Source organism: Herpailurus yagouaroundi, unplaced genomic scaffold (genome assembly GCF_014898765.1).
Source record: "Herpailurus yagouaroundi ecotype Mexico unplaced genomic scaffold, PumYag 141, whole genome shotgun sequence".
NCBI classification, from domain to species: domain Eukaryota; kingdom Metazoa; phylum Chordata; class Mammalia; order Carnivora; family Felidae; genus Herpailurus; species Herpailurus yagouaroundi.
In genome coordinates, this window is record NW_024412396.1 from 34,301,612 (window position 1) to 34,328,284 (window position 26,673).

Below are 26,673 nucleotides of genomic sequence, written 5' to 3' on the forward strand. Positions count from 1 at the left end.
ACCAAGAGTTTTAATTTTGTTCAGGACCAGAACCATGGGTTAACTCTCAATGAAATCAAATAGGACATATGGGAGAAAAGTCACCCCATGGTCGCAGCCTGAGTGATCTCACTCTGCTACAAAGTCTGGTCCCCAGTAATTTAATAGGCAGCTGCCACCAAAGGTCCTCAGTGTCTCTCATTCCATCTTTGTCACAGTTTAGACATTTTTGGATTTCCAGAAGCTAGAGATGTAGCTAGCATCCCCAGAGTATTACTAATGAGTCAAAGAGAACCTTGGTTGTGAATACATCACCCCAATAATGGAGGTAGGAAGAACCCCAGCAATAATACTCTACCCAACCTAAACTGTCTCTCTTTGATTGACAGGAAGAAGAGGATCTCGCCTGCACCTTCTGCCTCTTTGAAATAGCAGTCATCAGTCTGAATCATCGTCTTGTAAGCGTCACACTTCTCTTTTTAATGGCCCTCTAATTTCCTTCGCAAAGTTTAACATTAATCCTAAGGTAAACAAATTAGAGCCCAGGAAGAAAAGAAAGAATGGGGCTGGGGGGGAACGGGGTGGCTTGGCTGGGCAGATGCTGAGTACCTATTAGTCTTTCTCCTGCTTCCCCCTTAAAGGGAGTGATTCGGACACATCCCAGTGAGATATTTCTAAAAGAAGAAACATTTGTTGGCGTGTGTTTTCCTGGCAACCCCTATGCAAATATAATCAAAAGCCACTGTAACACAATGGTTTCCACAGTAAAAGAGAGACTGATGCACTTTGGATGACCCTGCTTTTAGTTTCCAGATGTTTTAACTGGGGCATTAAGTTGGGTAGAAAACTTAAAAGCCAGAAAAGGAAAACTTAAACTTGTTTTGAGGATATGAAACAAATCTCCAGCAGATGGCTCTCTGGTATCGTAAGGGGTTGAGGAACCCCAGCAGCTTCTGAAATAATATCCACCAAATTCAGCAGCTCCCAATGTTAAGATGACTCAAAATTTATAGGATTCCATTACATTTCTAAAATCTTAAATATTCCTGCCAACTAATTGCTTTTATATTTTATCATGTAATACTGGATATATAGAATAGAATATATACACAATATTTATATTATTAAGCTTCCTAACGACACGAACCGCAGAGAACTTAAGAACTTCCAGCTCTGGCTTCCCAGAGTGGATTTAAAGAATCATTTAAGTTTATTGAATCCCCTCTTACCTGCCTGAGTGCAGATGCTGGTATGCATTCCAGTGAAAGGAAATGAAAAATGTTCGACCCCACAACGGGATGCCAGAAATCTAAACAAATTCCCACTGAATGTCTAGCAGAATATAACTGGCAACCACTTCTTCATTCACATAAAAAGTGTTCAACTTCAGACCCAGAATAAGCCCTGGATTTCAAATGATAACAACAACAAGCAGGACAAGTAGCAAGCACGTCAATTAAACAAGATAATGGTCCTTAAACCATACACTCCATCACTAATCATTTACCCAACGCCTGGTACCTACAGGCCAATGTGGACAGAAGGATCAGACCCTGTCCACCCGCCCTTAAGGAGGTCTGAAGAACTCATCTAAGAGCACAAACTGATGATCAATGAGGAAGAGAGACTCTTTTTTGGGTATGCATACTAATAAAAATGAAACAGGATAGGTAAACATGTGAATTGATTGCTAATGCTTTAAAAATCAGAATATTTCGGGGCGCCTGGGTGGCTCAGTCGGTTGAGCGTCTGACTTTGGCTCAGGTCATGATCTTGCGGTTCGTGAGTTCAAGCCCCGTGTCAGGCTCTGTGCTGACAGCTCGGAGCCTGGAGCCTGTTTCAGATTCTGTGTCTCTCTCTCTCTCTCCGACCCTCCCCCGTTCATGCTCTGTCTCTCTCTGTCTCAAAAATAAATAAACGTTAAAAAAATAAAAATATTTTAAAAAGGAAAATAAAATAAAAAGTCAGAATATTTCACATCAAAATCAAAATTTTCAGCTTGTCCTGAAAAACTTCAAAGATCTGGCATCACTGAGCTCACATACTTCTGGCAACAATACAAACAAGATCTGTCTGGATCAGAGGGAGTGTGATCACCACACCACACTCAACACTCCCTGCTGTCTTAGCTGCCTTCCTCTTTGCTTACTTACAATGTCCACCTGGCCCCTGTCCCACGGTTGCATGGAGAGGATGTGAATATCTCATTGTAACAACTAATACATAGTAGTGCATGATAAGTGATATGTAATTTTAATTGACAAATGATGTAAAATACTCATATTTATTATGCATTTACTCCAGGTCAAGTAAGTATTTACTACATGCAAGACCTCATTTCATTCTTACAGCAAGAGATAGGAACATCAATAGCCCTCCTATACACCGATAGGAAAACTGAAGTCTAAAGAAATTAAACAATTTGGTCAATATCACAACGCTCATTCATCATGGAGCTAAGACTTGAACATAGACTGTCCATGTAAGACCAGAACCAGAGCCATTATCCACTAGTCTGTACTGCTCTTCGCTGTAGGCTGGGCGGTCTGAGAGGCCCCTAAGGAGGATGAGTTTAGGCTTAACTGCTTCTATGTCTCCTTCATATCAATCATACCATGCTTTTAACAGAGATGGACTTTCCTCATAAGGGTGGGATGGTGTCAACCATGACAGTTGTCTGGCTGTCATTTGCCCAGGGATGGAAAGTGTGTCCTTCAACCTGCAAAGCAGGACAGATAATATGGATGTGGGATTGGGGATTCCCTACTTGGTGGTGGGCCCCAGAGAAACTTTACATCTTGGCCTTGGCTCTTCCATGTGGGGGTAGGGGTGAGGAAGACAAAAAAAGAAGCTACCCTCTGTATAGCAAACAAGCCAAGAGCTGAGTAGCCAGAAAGCCCAGCAAGGTGCTTGAAAATTATTCTAGTATTTTGGGTACAGAATATAAAAAACCTTCTCAGAGTGTGGAATGGGTCAGGGCCTGGGAGTCCTGGGAGTTTATTAGCTAAGGTAAGATCAGAGAGAAATTTGTACCTTGTGAGCCTAATTCACTTTGTGTTTCTTTTATTTTCTTGGTTTATTTGGTTTATGTTCCTTTAGGTTTGAGCCGAGTCTTTTTAAAAATTCTACTAATTTCAGTTGCAACACGTGAGAGGGTTTTCATCTATGCTCCAGCTAGAGTTTTAATAGAAATAGGACCCCTCAGAGAACATGTGAAGCAGATACCTTGAGAAAATCGAGGAAGCAGTATCAGACCCTCTGCCCACCTGGAGAATCTCCTTCTTCTATTAAAACATTGGAGATTTGGGGCACCTGGGTGGCTCAGTTGGCTTAGCATCCGACTTTAGCTCAGGTCATGATCTCACAGATTGTGGGTTCGAGCCCCGCCTTAGGCTCTGTGCTGACAGCTCAGAGCCTGGAACCTGCTTCGGATTCTGTGTGTGTCTCTCTCTCAAAAATAAACATCAAAAAAATTTTTTAATCAAAAATAAATTTTTAAAAAAATCGGAGATTCTTTACACGTTTTTTATAGAAGAAATTTCCATAGATTATTTTGTTTAGAGATATCAAACAATGTACACAGAGGTAGTATGACCGAAGAAGAAAAGGCACTGGTAAATTTAGGCAGAATCAATGTAAATCTTTGAAGACAAATGCAATGTTGCCAAGTGTGACCATTCTTAAAATCTTGTAAGGCCATTCAAATTGATGCATTGTATTTTTATTCTAATCTTTTCCTTTGGGGTTATGTATACACTTAAGTTATAAGAGGTAGTCTGGTGCCGAAACAACTTCAGGGTTATGAATACAGCCTGATAAAGTGTAGTTGATAATATCCTTACATTATTTTATACATTGCTAAGGTTTGTGTTGCCTGTACTCCAATGCAACAAAATTATCTTGTTTACACCAATAAAAGGATAGCTATGTCTAGCCTCATACTGAAAGATCATGCCTTTAAAAAAGTGCCTTAATTTTCTGCAAACATCTGAAATGCCTTTGAAATCTCCACAGCCTGTTACGTGGTTTTAGGCTACATATTTGCTTCAACAACTGCACGAAAACACCACACGTGCAGAGCCCTGTTCAGACCAGTCCTCAGAGGGATTGTCAGTCTGGAGTATGAGCCCAGATGAATCACTCAGAACGGATCCTTTTGCTTGGGATTCTGAAAATCCTCCTCAAGAGAGACATGGTACAGCTTCCAATAAATCAAGTATTTGTTAGCCTGAGACTGAGCACCTGGTTGCCTCTTCTACATTGAAAAGCAGTTGCTTCTGTTATTAAAAAACTATTCTTAAGAAATAATTCAAGGACGCCTGGGTGGCTCAGGCGGTTAAGCATCCGACTCAGCTCATGTCAAGACCTCATGGTTTGTGAGTCTGAACCCCACATGGGGCTCTGTGCTGACAGCTCAGAGCCTGGAGCCTGCTTCAGATTCTGTGTCTCCCTCTCTCTCTGCCCCTCCCCTGCTTGCTCTCTCTCTCTCTCTCTCTCTCTCTCTAAAATAAACAAACATTAGGGAAAAAAATAATTCATCAAACCAATAAGCTAAATTAGAAAAATACGCTTGATTACATGTCTATAAACCGATTGTGTGGTGTATGTGGTCTTCTATTCACCACCCTTTAGAATGTTTTCCATATTTTGGGGTTTGTCATCGCTTATTTTTTTAAAAAAATCAATAGAATAATGAGTGTGTGTATGTGTGTGTGTGTATATATATATATTATATATATACATATATGCAAATCTATACACACAAATATCCCATGCACATACACACACAAGACTCACAAGCATAAATATCAATTTCTTATTTCTCTAAGCTGGGGCTAGGCTCTCTCTCATTCCTAATTCTCAAAGTCCTTTTTTTCTGTAATTTTTTGTATGATACTGTCCCACCTTCTGCCTTTTATTTCTGTTATTTAGGTATCTGTCTTAACTCTTCTACTAACATTTATGTAAGATCTACTCCCATTTGTTCTTATTATCTGAATCACCAAACAAATACTTGCTAAATGTGCATGTAAATGAATGAACAAAACCTCTGAATATAGGGCTAAATCTTTTTGTCATCCTGAGCCATGATGTAAAATTTCATGTGTGTCTAAGGTTGAGAGCTTTAGCAAGCAGTGCTAACTTTCTACTTTCCAGTGCTGGGCAACAAAGAGTCCAAAAAAAAAAAAAAAGGATGGAAAAAATCAGCTCCAGAAAAATGTTTGTTTAATTGTAATTATACCAACAAATGAATTCCTTATAAGAAAGCATACTAGAAAAGAGAATGAATGTCAGTTATCTTTCTTTAACAGCAGAATTTGTAAGCAAACTTTGTGGTAATACATCATGATATTGATTTTAAATATTTCTAAAATACCACTAGCTATATGAGCATTAGTAGTAGCAAACACGGGATGACCATTCTGAGTGCTAAGTAATTTACTATAATATTCCTAAACAACATATTAGTACTTAAGAACAGAGATCTATAATAAATACCAGAGAAAGTATGATGACTTCAGGACAAGACAACAAAGTGACTTACTATAAGAGACAATAAGGGGCGCCTGGGTGGCACAGTCGGTTAAGCGTCCGACTTCAGCCAGGTCACGATCTCGCGGTCCGTGAGTTCGAGCCCCGCGTCAGGCTCTGGGCTGATGGCTCAGAGCCTGGAGCCTGTTTCCGATTCTGTGTCTCCCTCTCTCTCTGCCCCTCCCCCGTTCATGCTCTGTCTCTCTCTGTCCCAAAAATAAATAAACGTCCAAAAAAAAAAGAAAATTTTAAAAAATAAGAGACAATCAATAACTGAAATCACCAGCAATTCTGTGTTTTGTAATCTGACATGTAATATATGTGAAAACGATGTACATATAAAAACAAGTTAAAAAAAAAAAGCTCATCCTTCCCTAATGTACATGGCAATAGTATTAGACATTTCCTGTGTTCATGTTAATAGTTATAAAATTGGTGTTTTTTATTAAATTCCCATTGTTTTTGCCACAACAAGCATGGGGGCAGGGGGAGAATTCAGCATTTAATTCACCAAATCAATTCACCACTAAAAATAAAAATCCAACAAAGGGCATTTTCCATCAAATACTCTTTTCCTCATCTTCCCCATTTGCATATCACTTAAGTGGCTTTGTTACTGAAAAAAAAAAAAAAACAAAATGAAATGAAAATGAAATCCAAAGCATTTCCAAGAACAAAAGCCAAAACTTGTATCCATTCTTAACAGTCAGAGTGACCATCCTTTTTTTAAAATTTTTTTTTTTAACGTTTATTTATTTTTTGGGGACAGAGAGAGACAGAGCATGAACGGGGGAGGGGCAGAGAGAGAGGGAGACAGAATCAGAAACAGGCTCCAGGCTCTGAGCCATCAGCCCAGAGCCCGACGCGGGGCTCGAACTCACGGACCGCGAGATCGTGACCTGGCTGAAGTCGGACGCTTAACCGACTGCGCCACCCAGGCGCCCCAGAGTGACCATCCTTAACCTCACACTGCAGTATTACAAGTAACAGACAATTCAAATTTACTCCTCTACTTGATCTTTCCTTCTAGATTCCAATGAGCAGCACCCAAAGGCAAATCACATCCACTTCGGTTCATAAATACAGCCTCAGGATGAGATTTTAAATACTCTGTCTCATTCATCCATTCTAGCTGCCTTCTGAGTTGAAAAGTTACATGAGAATTGAGAAAATAATAGCAAAACACTCTCTGAAAAGGAGTGCATACTGGGAAGATCAAAAATATTGATTTTGTGAATTAAGTGCAAGTGAAGAGCAAACACTTCTCCTATAAATTCTACATGAGTTTTTAAGCATCCTCAATGGAGCTAGTAAAGAAAAGCATCTCTGAGACTTTCCCACAATGCCACTTAAAGAACGTATTTCCCAATTCATTTCTGACTGACCAATAAAGAAAATAAAACATCTTGTCTTAGGTAGCAACTATGAGTCCTCCACACTGCCAGAACAATCAGTCATCTGAGTGAAGGCATACTTTTCCAACATCACTTTCATCTGAAATTTCTATGTTATCAGTAGAGAGAATCCTAGAACAGAGACAGAACTGGCAACTCTGAATAAGAAAGGAGAGATAACACCACTATCTCTTCAGCAGAGGAAATTAAAAGGTGCTGCATATATATAATGGAAATGCTCTCAGAAGAATGTAGAAAATATCCATGAAATTAAATACATACACACACACACACACACACACACCACTCACAAAAGCAGGAAAATGGATGTCACCAAAATAGATTAAGCAACAAATGACATAACAGTGGAAGCTTTCTGTCCTACATGTGCTGCCTGACTGGCAAAAGATGTCAAAAATGCAGTTTTTTTAAAAACCTAAATATAAGGGCAGCCAAAATGGTCTTCCAAAAAGAAGGAAAAAAACCTAAGAAAAGAAAAAAACTAAAGTTAAATGATATATTTGGTCTTACTTTTAAAAAATCAAGATGTTAAAAAAAAGGTTAAATGGGACGTTCCTGTTGATATTAAAAATTAAAAATCTCTTGATATGATAAAAAAGGTAATATGTTATATATGTACATATAACATACATTGTAAGTTTCACAAAAAAGGTAATTCTCTACCAAGTCAATTACTGTGAGTTTGTTCCATGAAGCCGATAGTAAATGGGCCTTTGGCAACATGAGGAAATGGGAACTATCTGGGATAACAGCACTGGATCATACAGCCCCAACACTCAGTCTATTATGCCTACAGAAGGACATTAAATAGGATCAGTTAGATCAGCCCAGAGACACTGGTATTTCTTCTTCTCTTGCAGAAGAGCAATAAGCTAACCCAGAGTCATCGTGGGAGAATCTAAACTAATTCATCCTGTTCCCAAGTCTGTCTGGTCAGCACCATGGTGAGCACCAAGTAGTTTCCCATTTACCACTAGCTGGAAGGCTCAAAAACGGACTTCCAAACATTAAGGGAGGAAGTCTGGGGGTGGGAGAGGTGAGGTAGGATTACCAAAACCTAATCACAAGATCTAAGAAATCTTTGTTTTTGTATTCTTACCTCCTACATGTACTTAGAAACCTAGTTCTTGGTACAAATAAACCCACAATTGATTTTTTGCTGAATATTGAATTGTTAAAGCAACAACCTTCCACCGTACAGAATTATTGTTACAATTTTACAGCACAGATAAATTTCCATCTTCTGTGGGAATATAAGAAAGACTAAAGTAAGTCTGATTTATTCAGAGTAAATGGATATCCTCAGTTGGATTTCTAAAATACAGAAAGCAAAACTTCCCTAGGTAAGAAATATTGAAAGACCTAGTCCATTTGATATTTGGGTTAAAATATTACGGTTAAAATATTCTAAAATATTCTAAAGATTCTAAAGATTAAAAAAACTCCAAGTAAATTTTCATAAGTAATCAGAAATTGTTAAGTTTCTATTTTGGAGCAGAGAAAGACATTAATATTCAACAATAAAAGGATATCAACCTATACAGAGATCATATCCAAAAATTAATTTATGTAGTTATATATATGCAACTAACTTGCCATTATGCTATTTTGAATAAAAAATTAGAACACTTTTGTCATGTTTGTATTTAAAAAATGATGAATGCAGCCCTAGTGGAGTTATGCTTGAGACAAGTATAATGCATTTTTTACCATCCTGAAAACATTGATTCCCTAAAATAAAATTAAAAAATTAAAAAAATAAACAAGGAATTAAAGTGTGTCAGGCAAGGTGACAGATAAACCATTATCCCTCCAAAAATCAAACTATTTTTGCTGACAAGGTAAAAAACCTACTAAAATAGGCACAAGGTGGAATGCACATATAGAGGCAGTCTCTTCAGAGACTGAGAAATGTAGAACACATCACAACTTCTCCTGCTCTCAAATGCACACCTCTCAAGTGGATATTGCAGAGACAGAGCACGTCTGCCTTCAGAAGCCCCTGGTGAACAGAAACAGACCCCTGATATGTGCTGAATTGCATCCCCACTATGTGTGTGTGTGTGTGTGTGTGTATGTGGTGTGTGTGTGTGTGTATAAATATATATATAAAATATATAAATACACACACACACACATACACACACACACACACACACACACACACACACACACACACATATTCAAAACCCGCCATACTTGTGAATGTGACCTTATTTGAAAATAGGTTATTGGCAGATACAATCAACATAAGATGAAGTTATTGGAGTGAGTCCTAATCCAATGGCTGGTGTCCTTGTAAGATGAGGGAAATTTGGGCACAGTCACACTTAGGCATAACAGCCACGTGAACATGGAGGCAGGGGTTGCAATTATGTTGCCATAAGCCACGGAATGCCTCATCAGAAACTAGAAGAAGCAAGGGCTGATTACCCATCTAGAGGCACTGGAGGGAACATGACCCTGCCTACACCTTGATTTCAGACTTCCAGGCTCCAAAACTACAAGAGAATAAAGTTTTGTTGTTTTAAGCCATCCAGTTTGTGGTATTTTGTTATGACAGCCCTAGAAAACTAAGACAGTCAGTGATTATGCTGTAGAGCCATAAAGGAGGAGACAAAGACAGGGGGCCAAGTAGATACAATTTGAGGTTTGTCTGAGCCCCTAATTATCCCCTAAAGGATAAACATTCAGAAATTTCCACAAAGGTTGTTGATCCTTGGATGTCTGGTATCTAATAATGGCATGAGAAAAATACTCCATTCTCTGGAGAAATGCTTCTGTCCCCTAGTGGGAAAGAAGATACTAAAATAGCATATAAAAATTTAATAATATAATTAAATAAACACACATCTTTAAACTGGAAAATTGTATGTCATTTGTCAACACATCACAGAGATTAAAACTTCAAAGGTAGGTAACTTGATGTAGCACACAACCCTCTGTTCTAGTAAAAATAAATTATCTTCAGGGTGCCTGGGTAGCTCAGTCAGTTGAGCGTGTGACTTCAGCTCAGGTCATGATCTCACGGTTCATGGGTTCGAGCCCCACATCAGGCTCTGTGCTGATAGCTCACAGCCTGGAGCCTGCTTTGGATTCTGTGTCTCCCTCTCTCTTCGCCCCTCTCCCACTCACGTTCTGTCTCGCAAAAATAAATAAACATTTTTTAAAAAGTGTTTTTCTAAAGAATACATTATCTTCCTCTGGGTATAACCCTATGATAGAATTAAAATCCTTCACCCAAAGGTCTCAAAGACAAGGCAGAAAAACATGCCTTGAAACCGCAGGCCTCCAACACACACAGAAATCTAGTAGGTTTATCTGTTTAAGTAAGTGTAGTCACTTCAGCTTCCAGAGAAGTAGATGCACCAACATAAAACTAATTATGATGTTATTAATGTACACTAATTAAACATACATTGTGCACTTCCTGGGTTCTAGAAGAAAAGGTGTGCTTATTCAAAACCCTATCTTAAGCCCAACAATGTAGCTGACAGAGGATTTTTAAACCAAAAGGGTCTTCCATAAGCCTTGACAAGGATCATAATTTAGATCAAAAACTGAAAAAATATATTCTCAAAAAGAAGCTGGAATTGAATTGTGTAGAAGAAAAGCACTAAAACTCCAGGACATCTTAGGCAAGTCAAGAAAATTCTCACATATTTCAACGCAACTGCCATCATCTACTAAATTTAGAAAATTATTGCAGTTTCACAAGTATGGATTACTCACAAATATATTTTTTTTCCCTCTGATTTAATGAGCCCTGCCGGGTAAAGCTGTCATCTCTAACGCAGGTTAATTTGGGGAAACCTGCTTTTTCCAGATGGCGTCAAGGAGAGCAGACAGCTAATATGAGATTAATCTCAAAGTCATACGGTTTTTATCTCAATGTGGAGTGCAAGAGCTATCAGCCTCTGAGCTTGCTTTGATCCATTTCTTAAACCAGCCTTCTACTATGGAGTTCTCCACACTACTCCTAAAATGTCATGTTTCTCTGCCAGAAAACTGCCAGTGTTACCCTGAAAGTCTGTGAGAGAGTCTGCTGCAAACCTGGATGAACCACCTTCCCTGCTATACAGCAGACAAAATATTAAATAACACCACATCCTATGTCTTTACTGCATCAAACCCACAGATAATTTAGTTCCCAAAAGCTTACCTGTCTTCTAGATTAGAAACTCAGCATTACAAATCTCTGGATATTCTGCACTTCCAACCAAAAGCTGTTTGCCTGCCAAAACGCTGATTAATTAAATGACCTCTCATCATATTTCCAGTCTTCTTGTTTGTGGATGTACAGCTGTGCTCCGAGCATCTTTTTCACGCTCAGAGCCAGTGTCTTGGAAAGTATAATTTGGCATGAATTTCTCAGTCTTAACAGGTAAAGAGACTACCCATCTCCAAATAGTACAACATCCTATGAACATCCCAGGGATGGTCATAAAGAAGAAAAACCTCGCACTAACAACCAGAGCAGTGCTGTGAAAATACAATCCACATTAAAACTTCTACCTAAGAAAATGTGGTGGGGAAACTTGAATTTTCCTTATAAACAAATATCCTCAATCCAGCTGGAAGAGTTTAAATCATCTAAAGCACTCTTTCAAAATGTGGACACCAGATCGCATCCTACACCGACTGAATCAGAATCACTGGGAAGAATCAGGCATTAGGATTTTTTCAAAGTTCCCCCAAGTGATCCTAATGTTCATCTACAGTTAAGAACGATTGATCTAGACCAGGGGCCAGCAAGCTTTTTCAGTAAAGGGCCATATCATAAATGTTTTATACTTTGTGGGCATTCAGTCTCTGTCACAACTACTCAACCCTGCTAATCTGGCACAAAAGTAGCCACAGACAATATGTAAATGAGCAAGTGTAGCTGGGTCCCAATACAGCTTTATTTAGGAATACTGAAATTTGAATTTTATTTAACTTTTACATGTCACAAAATATTATTCTCATTTTAATTTTTTTTCAATCATTTCAAAACGTAAAGATCATTCTTAACTTGCAGGTCATACAAAAATAGATGGCAGGTCAGATTTGGCCAGGCCATAGTTTACTGACCCCTGATCTACACTGCATACGGAATACATTCTCCTTAATCTTCAAAACAACATTTGCTCAATGACTCAATCAGTCACAGAAAAGATTCTCTTCAATGTATGGGTACCTTCAGATTCAAGTTGTTCCAGGCCAAATGAGGCAGCTGTATTAACACGGCTAATGGATGGAACACTGGTTCTTGTCTCCGAGGGTGCCTCAGAATCAGAAAGTGCTGGGAAAATGCTGGGTGCTTCCTCCAATATTCCAGGCGGAGTCACTGGAGGGCCCATAACTGGTGTGAACAATTCCTCATTTGGCCCTGTGATGGTGTCCATTAGATCTGTCAAACACAAGAGATAGGACTTGACCCAAAGATGATCATTAGGGGAAATGTATACATGTATTTTTTTCTTTTTAAGTAACAAATGATTAATGAAACCAGTATCTTATATACAGTAAGTTTGGCACTTAGGCCAGCTCCCTCTTCCCATAGTGCATCAATCCAGCTATGCAAGGCAGACACTTTACCTTCCAGGAAAATGTATTGTCTCAAATCAGAACTTTCTTTTTAAATTTTAATATCCCACTCATTCCATTGACAATACTATGGATTTTGCAGAATTTTAGATAGAACGATGGAAAAGATAGAAAATTTAACAAAAAATTATTAAGGGTGCCCGGGTGGCTCAGTCAGTTAAATATCCAACTCTTGGTTTCGGCTCAAGTCATGATCTCACAGTTGATGAGTTCAAGCCCTGCATGGGGCTCTGTGCAGACGGCGCAGAGCCTGCTTGGGATTCTGTCTTCTTCTGTCTCCACCCCTTCTTCGCTCACACACTCTCTCTCTCTCTCTCAAAAATAAATAAATAAACATTAATATGTTTTAAAAATTATTAAAATATATGCCAAGAACTACTTTTTCATTTTAATTTTTTTTAACGATTATTTACCTTTGAGACAGAGAGAGAGACAGAGCATGAATGGGGGAGGAGCAGAGAGAGAGAGAGAGGGAGACACAGAATCCGAAGTAGGCTCCAGTCTCTGAGCTGTCAGCACAGAGCCCAACGTGGGGCTCGAACCCATGGACCGCGAGACAGCGAGACCGCGAGACCGCGAGACCACGACCCGAGCGGACGTCGGACGCCCAACCAACTGAGCCACCCAGGTGCCCCATGCCAAGAACTACTTTTAAAAATTAAGCCAGGGGCGCCTGGGTTGCGCAGTCGGTTAAGCGTCCGACTTCAGCCAGGTCATGATCTCGCGGTCCGTGAGTTCGAGCCCCGCGTCGGGCTCTGGGCTGATGGCTCAGAGCCTGGAGCCTGTTTCCGATTCTGTGTCTCCCTCTCTCTCTGCCCCTCCCCCGTTCATGCTCTGTCTCTCTCTGTCGCAAAAATAAATAAACGTTGAAAAAAAAATTTTTTTAAATAAAAAATAAAAATTAAGCCAAAGAGTAAGAGTATGTGTCTAGAATATGCTCAATTTCAAAGCAGCCAGATTTAGCTCCAGGTTTTCCCCTATATAAAAAACCCTTGGATAGTATTATTTTGCACGTCTGGTAGATCATCAGGATCTCTGAGGTAGTTTTTTAAAAATCGATTTGCATGCTTTCCACATATCTCAATTTACTGAATCAGAATCTCCTTGGTGGTGAAGACCGAAAAACTATTTTTTTTTAACTCCCAGGATATGGATTCACAGGCTCTCACATCCATGGCTGTTCAGAGTATACATTGGTACAACCACTTTGGAAAACAATTAGGCATTGCCCCCTAAAGTCAAACATTCATACCTAGAGCCCAGCGATTCAGTTCCTTGCTAATATAACCAAGAGAAACTCCTGTACATGTACAATGGAGAATATGCAAGAGAATATGCATATGGCAGCAATCAGTGTTCACAATAGCCAAACCTGGAAATGACCCAAATGCAAATTGCTAGAAGAGACTGGATAAAGACTAGATGCATAAACTGCAATCTATTTTCATAATGGAACATTATAAACAGTCAAGACAAAAGAACCACATTAGGTAAATTTTAGCCATAGATTATTAAGTAAAACAAGTAAGTCCCAAAAAGGTTATCTCCAGCACAATACTGTTTTTATAAAGTTAAAAACTACTGAAATGTTTAAATGCATAACTTTATGCATTTAATAAAACTAAACTAAAAGGAATTCAAGGAAATGAGGAACACAAGATTCAGGATGACAGTTACCAGTCAGAGGAGGAAGTTGACATATAAGATTACATGTAGGTTACTAACTAGGCCCTACGGGGTTTTTTGGAGAGACAGGATTAGGAGATATTTATTACATTATTTAAAAAAAAAAAAAAACTCAGCTAATAAATTAAGCCTATTTACTTAGACGAACAAATAATGAGAAAGAGACATGAGGTCCAAAAATAATTAACTAATAATTTTTGTAATCCCCAGGCATTTCCAATAATCACCAAGATTTGAAAACTTTGCTGTCCTTAAGATATCAGAGCATTTGAGGGCCTCCTTTATAGAAAGCACTTTGTATACATTATTTCAAACCCTTAAAATAACCTATAAGATAGGTAGGCATGGTGCCTGAGCAGCTCAGTTGAGTGACTGACTCTTGATTTCAGCTCAGGTCGTGGTCTCTGTGCTGAGCATGGAAACTGCTCGGGATTCTCTCTTTCCGTCTCTCTCTGCCTCTCCCCCACTCGCACACATGCACTCTCTCTCTCCTTCTCAAAATAGAAAAATTAGCTTCAAAAATAAACTAAATGAAATTAACATAAAAGATAGGCAGGGGCATCTTTTGGGTGGCTCAGCTGGTTAAGCGTTCGACTTCAGCTCAAGTCATGATCTCACAGTCCATGAGTTCAAGCCCTGCATCAGGCTCTGTGCTGACAGCTCAGAGCCTGGAGCCTGCTTTGGATACTGTGTCTCCCTCTCTCACTCTTCCCCTCCCCTGCTCATGCTCTGTCTCTCTCTCTCTCAAAAATAAATAAACATTAAAAAATTTTTTTTTAAAAAGATAGGTAGACATTATTTAAAGATGCACAAACCAGGGGCACCTGGGTGGCTCAGTCAGCTAAGCGTCTGACTTCGGCTCAAGTCATGATCTCACAGTTCGTGAGTTCAAGCCCCACGTTGGGCTCTGGGCTGACAGCTTGGAGCTTGCTTTAGATTCTGTGTCTCCCTCTCTCTCCTCCCTTCCTCTACTCACACGCGCTCTCTCTCAAAAATAAACATTAAAAAATTTTTAAAAATAATAATAATAAAGATGCACAAACCAGGCTTAGAGACATTAAGAAACCTGCTTGAGGCCACAATACTAGTGAGGGCCAAAGTTGGGATTCAAACCCTGGTCCTCACTGTTTTCACTCCACCCCCTGGCTCCTAGCAGCCAGGCCTGTCAAACAAGGAGAGAGTTCTCAGGAAGCCTGGCCTTCACAGGCCCCAGTGATGAGCCACCAGGAGACTCTGCTTTGGGAACTAACCCCTCATCCTTTTAGGCTTTGCCACATCTCCCCAGACAACAGAGCATTCACCTGCATTTTCTGTTCATTCTCTAGGTGAGTGCAGGCAGATGGGGGTACATCTGCCTCACTCATTCTATTCCTTATTAACTCAGAAAAGAACCACCCCCAAAATTCTCCCTCCCTTACAAACCTTCCAGAGCAGAAGTAACTTCAAAAGACAGAGGCGTGGCCGCAGTGGAAAGTGTCGTGGCCAGAGGCTCCCATCTCCTCGACAGCTGAGTAACGGCAGGAACATCAGATGTGGTAGAGGGGGGCTCTTCTCCTTCCTCAGTCTTACCATTTTCTCTGTTTACCTCGAGGGTAGAAACCTGTTGCTCTTGTGTCACCAGTGATAAAGTGGCTTCTGTTTCTTGAACAACTGTTGTCATCTCTTGAGTGAGGATGTCTTAAAAGGGGGGGGGGAATACAACATTTTAAAATAGGCAAATTCCCTGCCTTAAAAAGTCACTCTATAATTAATAAACTGAAAAAAAGAAAAGAAAATATCTATTTCAGGGTATGGGAAAGCAAATGGATCGCTCAGATACAAAATGCCAGTAAATAAATGTTTTCAGTGTTGCTGCTTTCAGGAGCGATGAATCAATCTGAGACAGAGATAAATACAGTAACATAAAAAACATAAAATAAAATACAAAACAAAATAGGAAGGTCAATAGCTGAGCTCCCTTTTATGAATATCAACATAACCAGTCTGTGAAGAAACAAATTATACAGAACTAAGTTATATTCAAAAATTCTCAGGGCGCCTGGGTGGCTCAGTCGGTTGAGCGTCCGACTTCGGCTCAGGTCGTGATCTCGCGGTTCGTGAGTTCGAGCCCCGCATCGGGCTCTGTGCTGCCAGCTCAGAGCCTGGAGCCTGCTTTGGATTCTGTGTCTCCCTGTCTCTCTGCCCCTCCCCTGCTCACACACTGTCTCTCTCTCAAAAATAAATAAAGATTAAAAATAATCTTTAAAAATTCTCAGAAGCATTTATATCTATTAATTTTCACATTTGCACTTCTGAAGGGGAAAAAGAAGTTAGCATTTTGAATAAAGGAATAATAATTACAGTAACGAATGTTTACTGGGTTTCTATTATATGCTACATACATGCACTGTTAAGTATATTGTAAGCATTATCTTATTTTATCTTCTAAAATGTACTAAGGGGAGGTAGGTACTAATACCATTCCATGGAAGCCATACATCATAGCAGTCAAGAATGCAGGCTTTAGAGTCAATTTGCCTGGGTCTGAATTCTGGCTCAGCCTCTACTAGCTGTGTGACCCTGAACAAATTCCTTAGCATCTCTGGGCCTTGAGTTTCCTCAGCTGTAAATTGGAAATAATAGCAGTACCTATCGCATAGAGTTGTTAGAAAGATTAAATTAGATAACACGTGTAAAACTTAGCACATACTCCAATATATCAGCTATTATTACCCACTTTACAAACAATTTAGGTTGAGAGAAGCCTACATAGTCAGTGCTCTTAACCACTGTGCTAACTATGCCTGTCACATTAGGTGGAAAGTGAGTTAAGTGACACAATTATGACTAAGGAGCATATTCAATAATCAAAATAAGAACCATATAATCATCGAACTCATTTTACGTTTTAGGCTGTATTAATACAAGCTATGCAATTCTAATACATAAGTATCAGAGATTCAATTATGCGATGAATAATCTGGAACTATATGACTTAATGCTCCAGGAATATCTCAAACTGTTATGGAAAACTGAAGTAAACTTCTTATTCAGTCACATCTAATATCTTCATGGTAATGGAGACCCAACTCTCTCAATGGAATTTAACAACCAACTTACAAAACATTTTCTGGAAGCTTCTATGAAAACGTACAGTATACTAAGTCTTTCGGTCCTTAAAAACTGAACTGGACACGTAAAATTCAATCTTACCATTTTAATTCAATCTCAACACTTTACAAAACATACTACTAATTTGAAATTTCCATTAATGGAGCTACTGAGCTGATATAACAAGATGAACATATTCCAAAACAATTTGGAATGAGCATATGCATGTATACTAAGTCTATCCTTCCTCATGCTGTTATGTGACCAACTACACATAATAAAAGAAAAACATTATCCGTCAGCAACAAATGTAAGGTTCATCAGCTCATAACAGTCACAGATATAAAGGCCAAGAGGAAGTAGTACAGTATTAAGCCAACAGAGAGAATTCATCAGTATTGGGGTTTTTTCTTATTTCTAGAGGAATTTCTTTTTGGGAAAACAAAATCAAAGAACTCAGGTGGTTAATGCCGTTAAGATAAATATTACCGAAAGCTTTTGGTAAGAAATTATCAGGTATGTGAGTATTTTTTACACCTATATGTAAATAATATCCTATATTGTGTATTATACCATTTAAACATATAGCTAGTTCTTTAACATTTTCCTGAATAGTTATACATTTTCATAATGACATGTGTGAAAACTATCAGTCTATTTCAGGGTTTCTCAGCACTACGGACACTCTGGATCAGAAAAGTCTTTGTGGTTGGGGGGGCTATCCTACGTGCTGCAGGATGTTCACAAGCCTCTTTGGCCCAGTAGATATCCTGGCACCTGTCTGTTATGACAACCAAAAATGTCCCCAAGAGGTAGGGGCGCCTGGGTGGCGCAGTCGGTTAAGCGTCCGACTTCAGCCAGGTCACAATCTCGTGGTCCGTGAGTTCGAGCCCCGCGTCGGGCTCTGGGCTGGTGGCTCGGAGCCTGGAGCCTGTTTCCGATTCTGTGTCTCCCTCTCTCTCTGCCCCTCCCCCGTTCATGCTCTGTCTCTCTCTGTCCCAAAAATAAATAAAAACGTTGAAGAAAAAAAAAATTTTTTAATAAAAAATGTCCCCACAATTGCCAAATGATAGGGGTGGGGACAAATTGTTTCCTGTTGAATGGCCTAGATGCAGAGGTTGTATTTGGTGTAATTTCTACATAAAATACATTTTGTATTTGTTTACTTCTGCTTTTCATCAAAACTTAGAGAACTTCTAAATTCTCACTCAAAAAAAAAAAAAACCCATAAAATGAGACCTAGAAGTAATACAACGCTATATGTCAATTATACCAATTTTAAAAAATAAGAAATTCAAATCAAAACCTTCCCAAAGTTTATTTTTGTTCTTTCTTTCTTTCTTTTACCTTTCAATGTATGTCCCAATAGTTGATGTGCCTCAGATTCATATTCCGAGATGGAGACAGTGGTCTCTATGAAAAACATAGCATCATTCTCCTTAGTGGATTCCATGAAGTCTGCAGTATCTTGGAAGAGGGTTACAACAGAGACTTTCATATCTTCCATCAAACTTGTGGGAGTAAAGGAACTTTGATCCGTGAAGGCAGACGATCGCTCCTCCCCGGGTGCCATTAGCAGGGCTGTCCCCGTGTGGGTTTCCCCTTCTGGCAGCCCCAGAGCCACATCTGCAACCTCTGTCAAAGGTTCACCCTCTTCCATACCTTCCATAGCATCGTTATCTGTTACTCGGGCTGTCTGAGACGTTTCCATTCCCACCTGGCTCTCCATATTGTCTCCAAGCTTTGGGATCTTTATCTGGCTTACACTCTCTAGTTTAGTGTCATCCCACTCATCACTTATGACAGAGGCAGCTGGAACAGCAGTGCTGACACTCACTGTGACTCCTGGGGCTCCCAGCGGCCTGTCAGTTTCTGGCTCAACACTCAGGGTGTACTCAGAGGTCGTGAGCCAGTGCTTGGTGGCGGTAGTCTGGGTATGATCAGCTGTCATCTGCAAAGGCTTCTCCCTATCAGGCATGGGGCTTCCAGGTGCCATGCCTGCTGCGGGCTCAGCACCAGGGAAAAAAGTTGCCCTATGTTCTGCGTCGGCTTCCAACTTCTCTGTCCTTGGGTTGGTGGTCAGCATTTCTTTAGTATTCACATCAGAGGAAGGGAAATGTCCCAGACTAACTCTTTCCTGACTTTCCGTTGCAAACAACTGATGATCCACATGCTTCAGAAAACCCAGTGTTGCTTCTGTGGTCCCTTCCGCAATGGGCTGAATGAGGGTACTACTGAAGAGTTCCTCCTTTTCATCCATATTCAGAGGTGCGGTTGCAGCAGTAGGGTTGGTTAGCATGGCCTTGGAGAATCGGCTTTCAGGAGACACTCTCTCTGGCTGGCTGGACCCAAACACTTCCTCCTCCACAGGGATCACTGTCTCAGTAGCAGTGTAAATGTCAGGACTATTAGGCTGCATAAGCCCAGTTCCTACTGGATGAGCTTCTTTGTTAATAGGAAATACTTTATTTAAAGATGTTGCTGACGGCCCCGCTAACACTATCATTGGGTCTTCAGAGACTACCAACTGGGGAGTACACTTTGAAGTAACAGAGTCATTTTCTGGGTCATCTGTGTTCATCCTCTCTGGCTGCCCTGTTTCTGCAAGACCATGTGCTATCTCCCTTCTTCCCATTTTGGGGAAGGCCACGCATTGTGTGGCAACGTTGAGAAGTAGAAGGCCACAGAATGCCAGACAAATGTGCAATACAATTGGTCTGCTCATAGTGGAAGAGAAATGTGCACATAAATTGGCAGAGTTGACAATTCCAGTAATTGAGCCCTGCAGAAAAATAAAGCATATCAAACTGTCATGTAAACGTATTTTGTAAATAAGCCCCTTTAAGTAAAGTCAGAAGTTAAAATCATCTCCTTGGCGTGGTGCTCAGAGATGGTATGGAAGAGACGGCTGTTCTACTTCTCTGTACCTTTGAGAACTGGATAACCCAGTTCATTTTTCCCTGCTGAATTTTGCAGCTGATTTAACTTGAAGCTCTCTAGAAAAGGTACACATAGTTCAAGGACTAAGTTCATTGTTTCTTTAATACCTATTTGAAAAAAATTACCCTTGAAGTCACATTTGCAATAGTCTCCCCAAATTCCTCTATTAATCACATAAGCAAATGACTACCAAAATGGCAATATGTCCAAGATATAGAAAGTAAACCTTACATTTATTTATATTACATTCAGAGATCTTTCAACTATGGTTTAAAACTTATAAGACATCATCATAAAACACTGAATACCAGTTACATTCAAGAGTTTTTTAAGTAGGGGTGCCTGGGTGGCTCAGTCGGTTAAGCGTCTGACTACGGCTCAGGTCATGATCCCACAGTTTGTGGGTTCGAGCCCCTCATCAGGCTCTCTGCTGTCAGCACAGAGCCCACTTCAGATCCTCTGCCCCTCCCCTGCTTGTTCTCTCTCTCAAAATAAATAAATAAACTTCTAAAAAGAGGTTTTTTAAGTATGTAAATGATTTTCATTTAAAATTCCTCTTTAAAACACTTAAATGATTTCTTTTCTCTGTAACAACTATAAAAATGAAAGGCAAACCCTTGATGCCCTTGATGTTTCAAAAATTAAGGAGTAGAAATGGTAAAAGAGTTAATGTAAATTGGTGTTTTTAAGAAAAAAAAAACTTTTTAAGAAAATGAAATACATTTTAAATTAGCAACATTTCCTGAATACACATTATCATTAGATTAAGATTTGTTGCATTTTTTAAAAAACTACTCACACTCTCATTAAAACTAAAACTATAGCAAAACTACTAATCCCCCCCCCAAATTTATGAGTTTCGGGGTTTTTTTAATCTACTTTGCTGTTTGGGCTCTTTCTTTTTCCATCATCAGAAATCTCTCAGATGCTGTAGATGTTCTAGGAAATTAAACCTAAGAATGAAAATTCTAGAATAAAAACGTAATCTTTATAAAAGTTGTACTTTTTTCTTTCTTTCATGTGTAATCATTAAACTATTTGGGTTAAGCACATAATGTGCACACATAAAATATAAAAAGTAAGTTTTCATTGGTCCGTCTCCCCTTAAGAAGCTCAAAGCTTCCCTGTTTAGTCTGTAGGTCTTTCTGAGACCAAGAAAAGGTCAAGTCCTTAGAGCATGATCTAGACAGGTGAAGAGAAAACAGAAGGCTGAATTTTTCTACATGAAGAAAGAGGAATCCCCAGATTTGGAGCTGAGGCTTCCTGACAAACCACCAGCACCACACAAATGAGTCACCTTTGAAGTCATCTTCCCAGCCCCACTCAAGCCTTCAGACAATTGTAGCATCTTGACCATAACTGCTTAAGAGACCTTGAGCCAGAACCAGCCAGCCAAGCTACTCTGAACTTGTGCTTTGTCTGAACTTGTGCACAGAAGTGGGATGAAATTATAACCATTTATTGCCACCACGTTAGGGACAATTTGTCACACAGAAATCTTGAATCCACAGTACTTTGGGAGACTACAGGAATGAGAAGATGTCATGAGGTGCCATGTGCAGAAAAGGACCAGCACATATCAAGGATCATAAATTTAGCAACAGAAGAAAACTGAAGCCAGAGGTGACTAGGAGAAATAGAAGTCACTACACCCCCTCAAGAATCTTCAGAGATAGTGAGAGGGATGGTAAGTTTCCCTCTATGTGGGATGAGAGTCTGCAACAATTTTATTAAAATATTAAATGACATACAGGGAGCTAGCATCATTTTAAAAGGAGAGAGTATGGGAAAGATACTTGAAAAAGGGGGACTAGCATGTGCCAAGACATGTCAACATTCTGAACATCAGTTATCATCATACTTTAGATGACCCCTAAAGAATCCCACTTCGTAGCCAGGTAACACATTTAGTAATAGTATCTGGCTTGCTGCCTCCCTTAAGACAAAAATATAGGGGGCGCCTGGGTGGTTCAGTCGGTTGAGTGTCCAACTTCAGCTCAGGTCATGATCTCACAGTTTGTGAGTTCAAGCCCCGCATCGGGCTCTGTACTGACAGCTTGGAGCCAGAAGCCTGCTTTGGATTCTGTGTCTCCTCCTCTCTCTACCCATCTCCCGCTTGTGCTGTCTCTCTTTGTCTCTCAAAAAATAAATAAATAAATGTAAAAAATAAAATTTAAAAAAAAGACAAAAATATAGAAGCACTGTAAACAAGAACGTTCACAGTTGATGAAACCACGTCTTTGTACAACTTGAACTATGAAACATATGTAAAAGTAAAGAACACTCTGATCTATTCAAAGAGCTGCCCTTTTCTGAACAAATATTTTTCCCATTCAATGAAATCTTACTTAACATCCCAGACAATGTAGGGTGTGGCCTAAAAACTTGGTCGACATGATCCCATGCTTCTGGATAAAAACCTGAAAAAAACAGGCCATCACGAATGACTGTTATTTAGAGGGATATGGACTAGAATGAGAAAAACAATTCCTGAATCCTAGCTTTCTTGCTACTAGAACTTGCTATGGGATATTGTGCAAATGGCCTCAGTTTTTCCTTTGATAAAATGAGGAGTTAAACAAAATAATCTTATAAATCCCTTCTACTTCCATGAATCCATTTTTATACTTTATCTATAGGGCATAGAATTAAAATGCAAATGTTTTCATGTTCCAACAACTGTGCCATCAGGTAGGCAAGGCACTCTAATGACTGGATGGATGTTTCACATTTTATTTATATGTTCTAGAGTCATGCAGACTGAGAGGAGAATTTTATAAACAAATCAGATTTGGGGAGCCAAACCATAGAGATTTAATATAGCCTCAATTGCCTTTCCTAAACAGAATATTCCTTTAAGGTTTTATTTCCAGCTAGATCTCGAGCTTTAGAATTTGTGTGAAGGGAATTCTGCCATTGCTCTCAAAGACTTTCCTTCTGTAATTAAGTGTCAGACACCTGCTTTCTAAATCCAACTACAGAAAAAATGGGGGTGAACTGCAAGCCTATTCTATGTCTGTGTACTGCAGCCATATGTTCCTTCTCCCCACTATTCAAAGCGATGCCCGAACTTTAAAAGAAGCAGAGGAGACAGCCTATAAGGATGACAGCAGGGAACATGCCTGCAACTCAGATAAATTGGTAAATGACCTTCAAGTTCTAGGCCTTTCTCCATCTTTCAAAGCACAAGTGCAGACAGCCACGCCCATGAGTATGGTGTCCTCCACTGAGAGCTGCATGACGTTAGAGAATAAAGAAGAAAAGGCTGACCGTTGTCAACGCAATGGCAGTATTTCTAAAACTGAATAATCATCTGTGATCATCTATCACAGGCTGTAGGCCTTTTCTTTTTTCCTCGACATGTACCCCCTCCCTGGCAAAGTGCCTGGCACAGAGGGAATGCTCAGTAAATATTGACTGAACAAACAGAGGAATGTCCAGAGCCTACTTTTCTGGGGAAGGAGAGGGTGGGGAAATGTAATTGCTAATTAGTACTCTGTGTCTTCATTATCTTAAATGAACTCAATTCAAGAACATTTAACATACAAAAGAATATTCCTCTAACTTTTCTTTCACACCATGGCTGCTCCTTCTTTCTACTATATCCATCCATGCACATTAATTCAGGTAAATAAACTCTAACCAAAATGCTGATAGTGGTATTGGCTTCTAATAATAGCTTGAAAAGCATGCCTTTCAGAGCAAATCAGTAGCACTTTGTCTATCATTTGCTATCGGGGTATCCTCATGGCTCGGCAGTCCGCTGAACAATTTACTGCATTTCTGCCACCAGTGGGCAGATAAGCTGTTCTGTCAACCATTGTCTTTGATCTTAAATAGATACACTCCAGAACCTGTTTCTTTGTCAAGTCGAGGCATGGTCAAGTTACAAAGACAAATGAAAGACAACACAAGAAAATACAGATTTAGCCGTCTTGCTAGATTTAATAACCAGGATTTTTTAAACGCTTTTTCAACACCGTTTCCAACTGAAATGTCTACTGCTGATTTTGTGTGTTACCAACATGTAGACACAGAAGGGAACCAGCATGTTAAAACATTCTCATCACTGGCAAAGTTCCTTTTTTCCAAAGGAAATGAGTTCCATGGGTAGTATGTAAGGAACATGAACATTGCCCTAAGAGTACTCAAGACACAGGAGGCCTATAGAGAATGCCAAAAAGCTGGTAACAATCTGCCTGATATTTTCCTTTTCTTGGGATAAACACAAATACCGCAAGTAGCTGGTATAGAGTTTGGGGAAGAAAGCTGCCTCATCTTAGATTTTCACTGTCCCCTGGAAGAAACTTGGATACCACCTCAAGCGCACCGTCTTCTTCACCTAAACTTTGGTGTCATCCTGAACTCTTCTCTATAGTCTAGATTTCACAACTTCTGTGGATCCTTCCCCCATAATGTCTCTTGGAATTGGCCTTCTCATCACCTCACTGGACTGTTACTATTTTAATTGCCTTTCAACCGATGATCCTGTTCAAACTCTCTTCTCTCCAATCCATTTGATACAATCCAGATGGCTTATTCTTAACAATAAAAATGACAATAACCAACCAACAATGGCCACCATTTGGAGGATGCTACACGCCAGGTGTTGTGAGTGCCTTATGTAAATTACCTTATTTAATCCTAACAACAACCTAATGAGATAGGCTCTATCATTATCTCCATTTTTTATTAGCTGAGAAAGCGACAGGTTTACAGAGGACAATTAACCTGCCTATGTGAGGATGCTACTTTCTGAACTTGTGAATTCTGTCAAACTTCATGTTGCCCCCTTTTGCCCAACGCATCCTTTAATGTCACGAAGTTTACAACCGCCAAATTCCATATCTATAAGACAACCCACACCACTAACTCCCCTACAAACCATCACCAACCGAGTATATTGCCCTCTTACCTGCCATCCTCATTCCAGGTTGCTAAGTTTTGCTCACAGCACTGCACTAGCCAGAACACTCCCTCCTTCCCTACCCAGGTATCTAAACCCTGCCCCCTTCCCCCCACATCCTGTTTACTAACTGCTGTCACAAAAATGCCTGGCCCAATCTCTTCCCATCCTTCTCCCAACTTCTCTGGCACAAATCATCACGTCCGTAAGTCTTGCCACCTCAAATGAGATTCGGTCCTTTGCATGCAAACACTGGTGTTTTAGCTTCCTTTGTCCGCCATATAATTACTAATAATGGTAGGCATGGAGAGGTGTTCAATAAATATTTGCTGCAGTGAAGCGAACGTAAATAACTGTTTAAGAGTGTGAAAAAGAATGCTCACAGTCTCCATTTTATACTGTAAGATGTTCAATGAAATTGCATGGTCTATCCATGTCTAAATGTGTATTTTGTTCAGACCTGGCCAATTCTGGCTACTTATTCCATGTATCATTTTAATAATAGTAATAATTACCTGCATTCTCACTTCTGCTATATTTTAGGTTTTCAGAGTTAATTTCATTAAAAAAAAATAGATCAGCATTTACAAGTGATGAGTCTCAGAGCTTCAGGTCGACTTGCTTCCCAATTATCATCTCATCTTTTAAAAACCTGTTAGCGGGGTGTCTGGGTAGCTCAGTAGGTTAAGCGTCATACTCTTGGTTTTTCAGCTCAAGGTCATGATCTCATGGCTCGTGAAATGAATCCTCACATCCAGCCCTGCCCACATCCAGCCCTGTGCTGACAACACGGAGCCTGCTTGGGATCCTCTCTCTCTGTCCCTCCCCCACTCGCTCTTGCTCTCTCTCTCTCTCTAACTCTCTCTCACACACACTTTCAAAATAAGTAAATAAATAAACTTAAAAAATAAATTAAAAATAAAAATAAAAACCAATTAGTGATTCTTTGATTGATGAGGGGAAAAGGAAAACTCTGTCCCTTCTTTGTTTGTGTCTTAATTATCTTTCCATTTTGTACATCCCCTGACCCTCAATAATTAACTTGTCATTGTCTTACCTTTTAAATCCTTAAGGTTCTCTCGCCAATGCTATTTAATTTGTCTAAAGCCAAGCTTATCAAGATTCTGACCCTATTGACCCAGCTGTGGCACATGGTATTACGGTACCCCATTTCTGATTCACTGTGCTACTGAAAACTGTCATTGGCCTAATATATTGGCTTTAAGATCATCTGGACCTCATCATCCTTCACTTTAAATTGAGTAGCTGGAATGACAGAGGATCCTTTCAGCAGCATGTTTGGCCACAGTGGAAGAAGGGAGAACAGAATAACTACAAAGAAAAGCCTGGTTCCCTAGGAGCAAAGCGGCATCAGTGCTGACAGGGAAGAGGATGAGTAAGCTGGGGTCAAGAAGGTTACACTGGCAACTACCAGCAAAGTGCTTTACCATCCCCGCAGACCACAACTAGGTTATACATACCGAGCCCAAGAGCTTTGTTCTCTCCACAATGCAGCACTGCAGACCAATGAAGATG

At 39.7% G+C, this 26,673-nt stretch overlaps 1 protein-coding gene across 2 annotated transcripts in view; it reads right to left on the minus strand.

Annotated features, from left to right (window-relative positions):
• The window catches only part of ARMH4 (armadillo like helical domain containing 4), a 128,548-nt gene that overhangs the window by 99,312 nt on the left and 2,563 nt on the right, over positions 1 to 26,673 (minus strand). For both annotated transcript variants that reach the window (XM_040477259.1, XM_040477260.1), the window contains exons 2-4: positions 18,639 to 20,073; positions 15,624 to 15,878; positions 12,106 to 12,318 (exon numbers count right to left, since the gene is read on the minus strand). In XM_040477259.1, coding sequence (XP_040333193.1) covers positions 12,106 to 12,318; positions 15,624 to 15,878; positions 18,639 to 20,016 — 1,846 coding nt within the window. In that variant the 5' untranslated portion in view covers positions 20,017 to 20,073. The remainder of the gene's footprint in view (positions 1 to 12,105; positions 12,319 to 15,623; positions 15,879 to 18,638; positions 20,074 to 26,673) is intronic.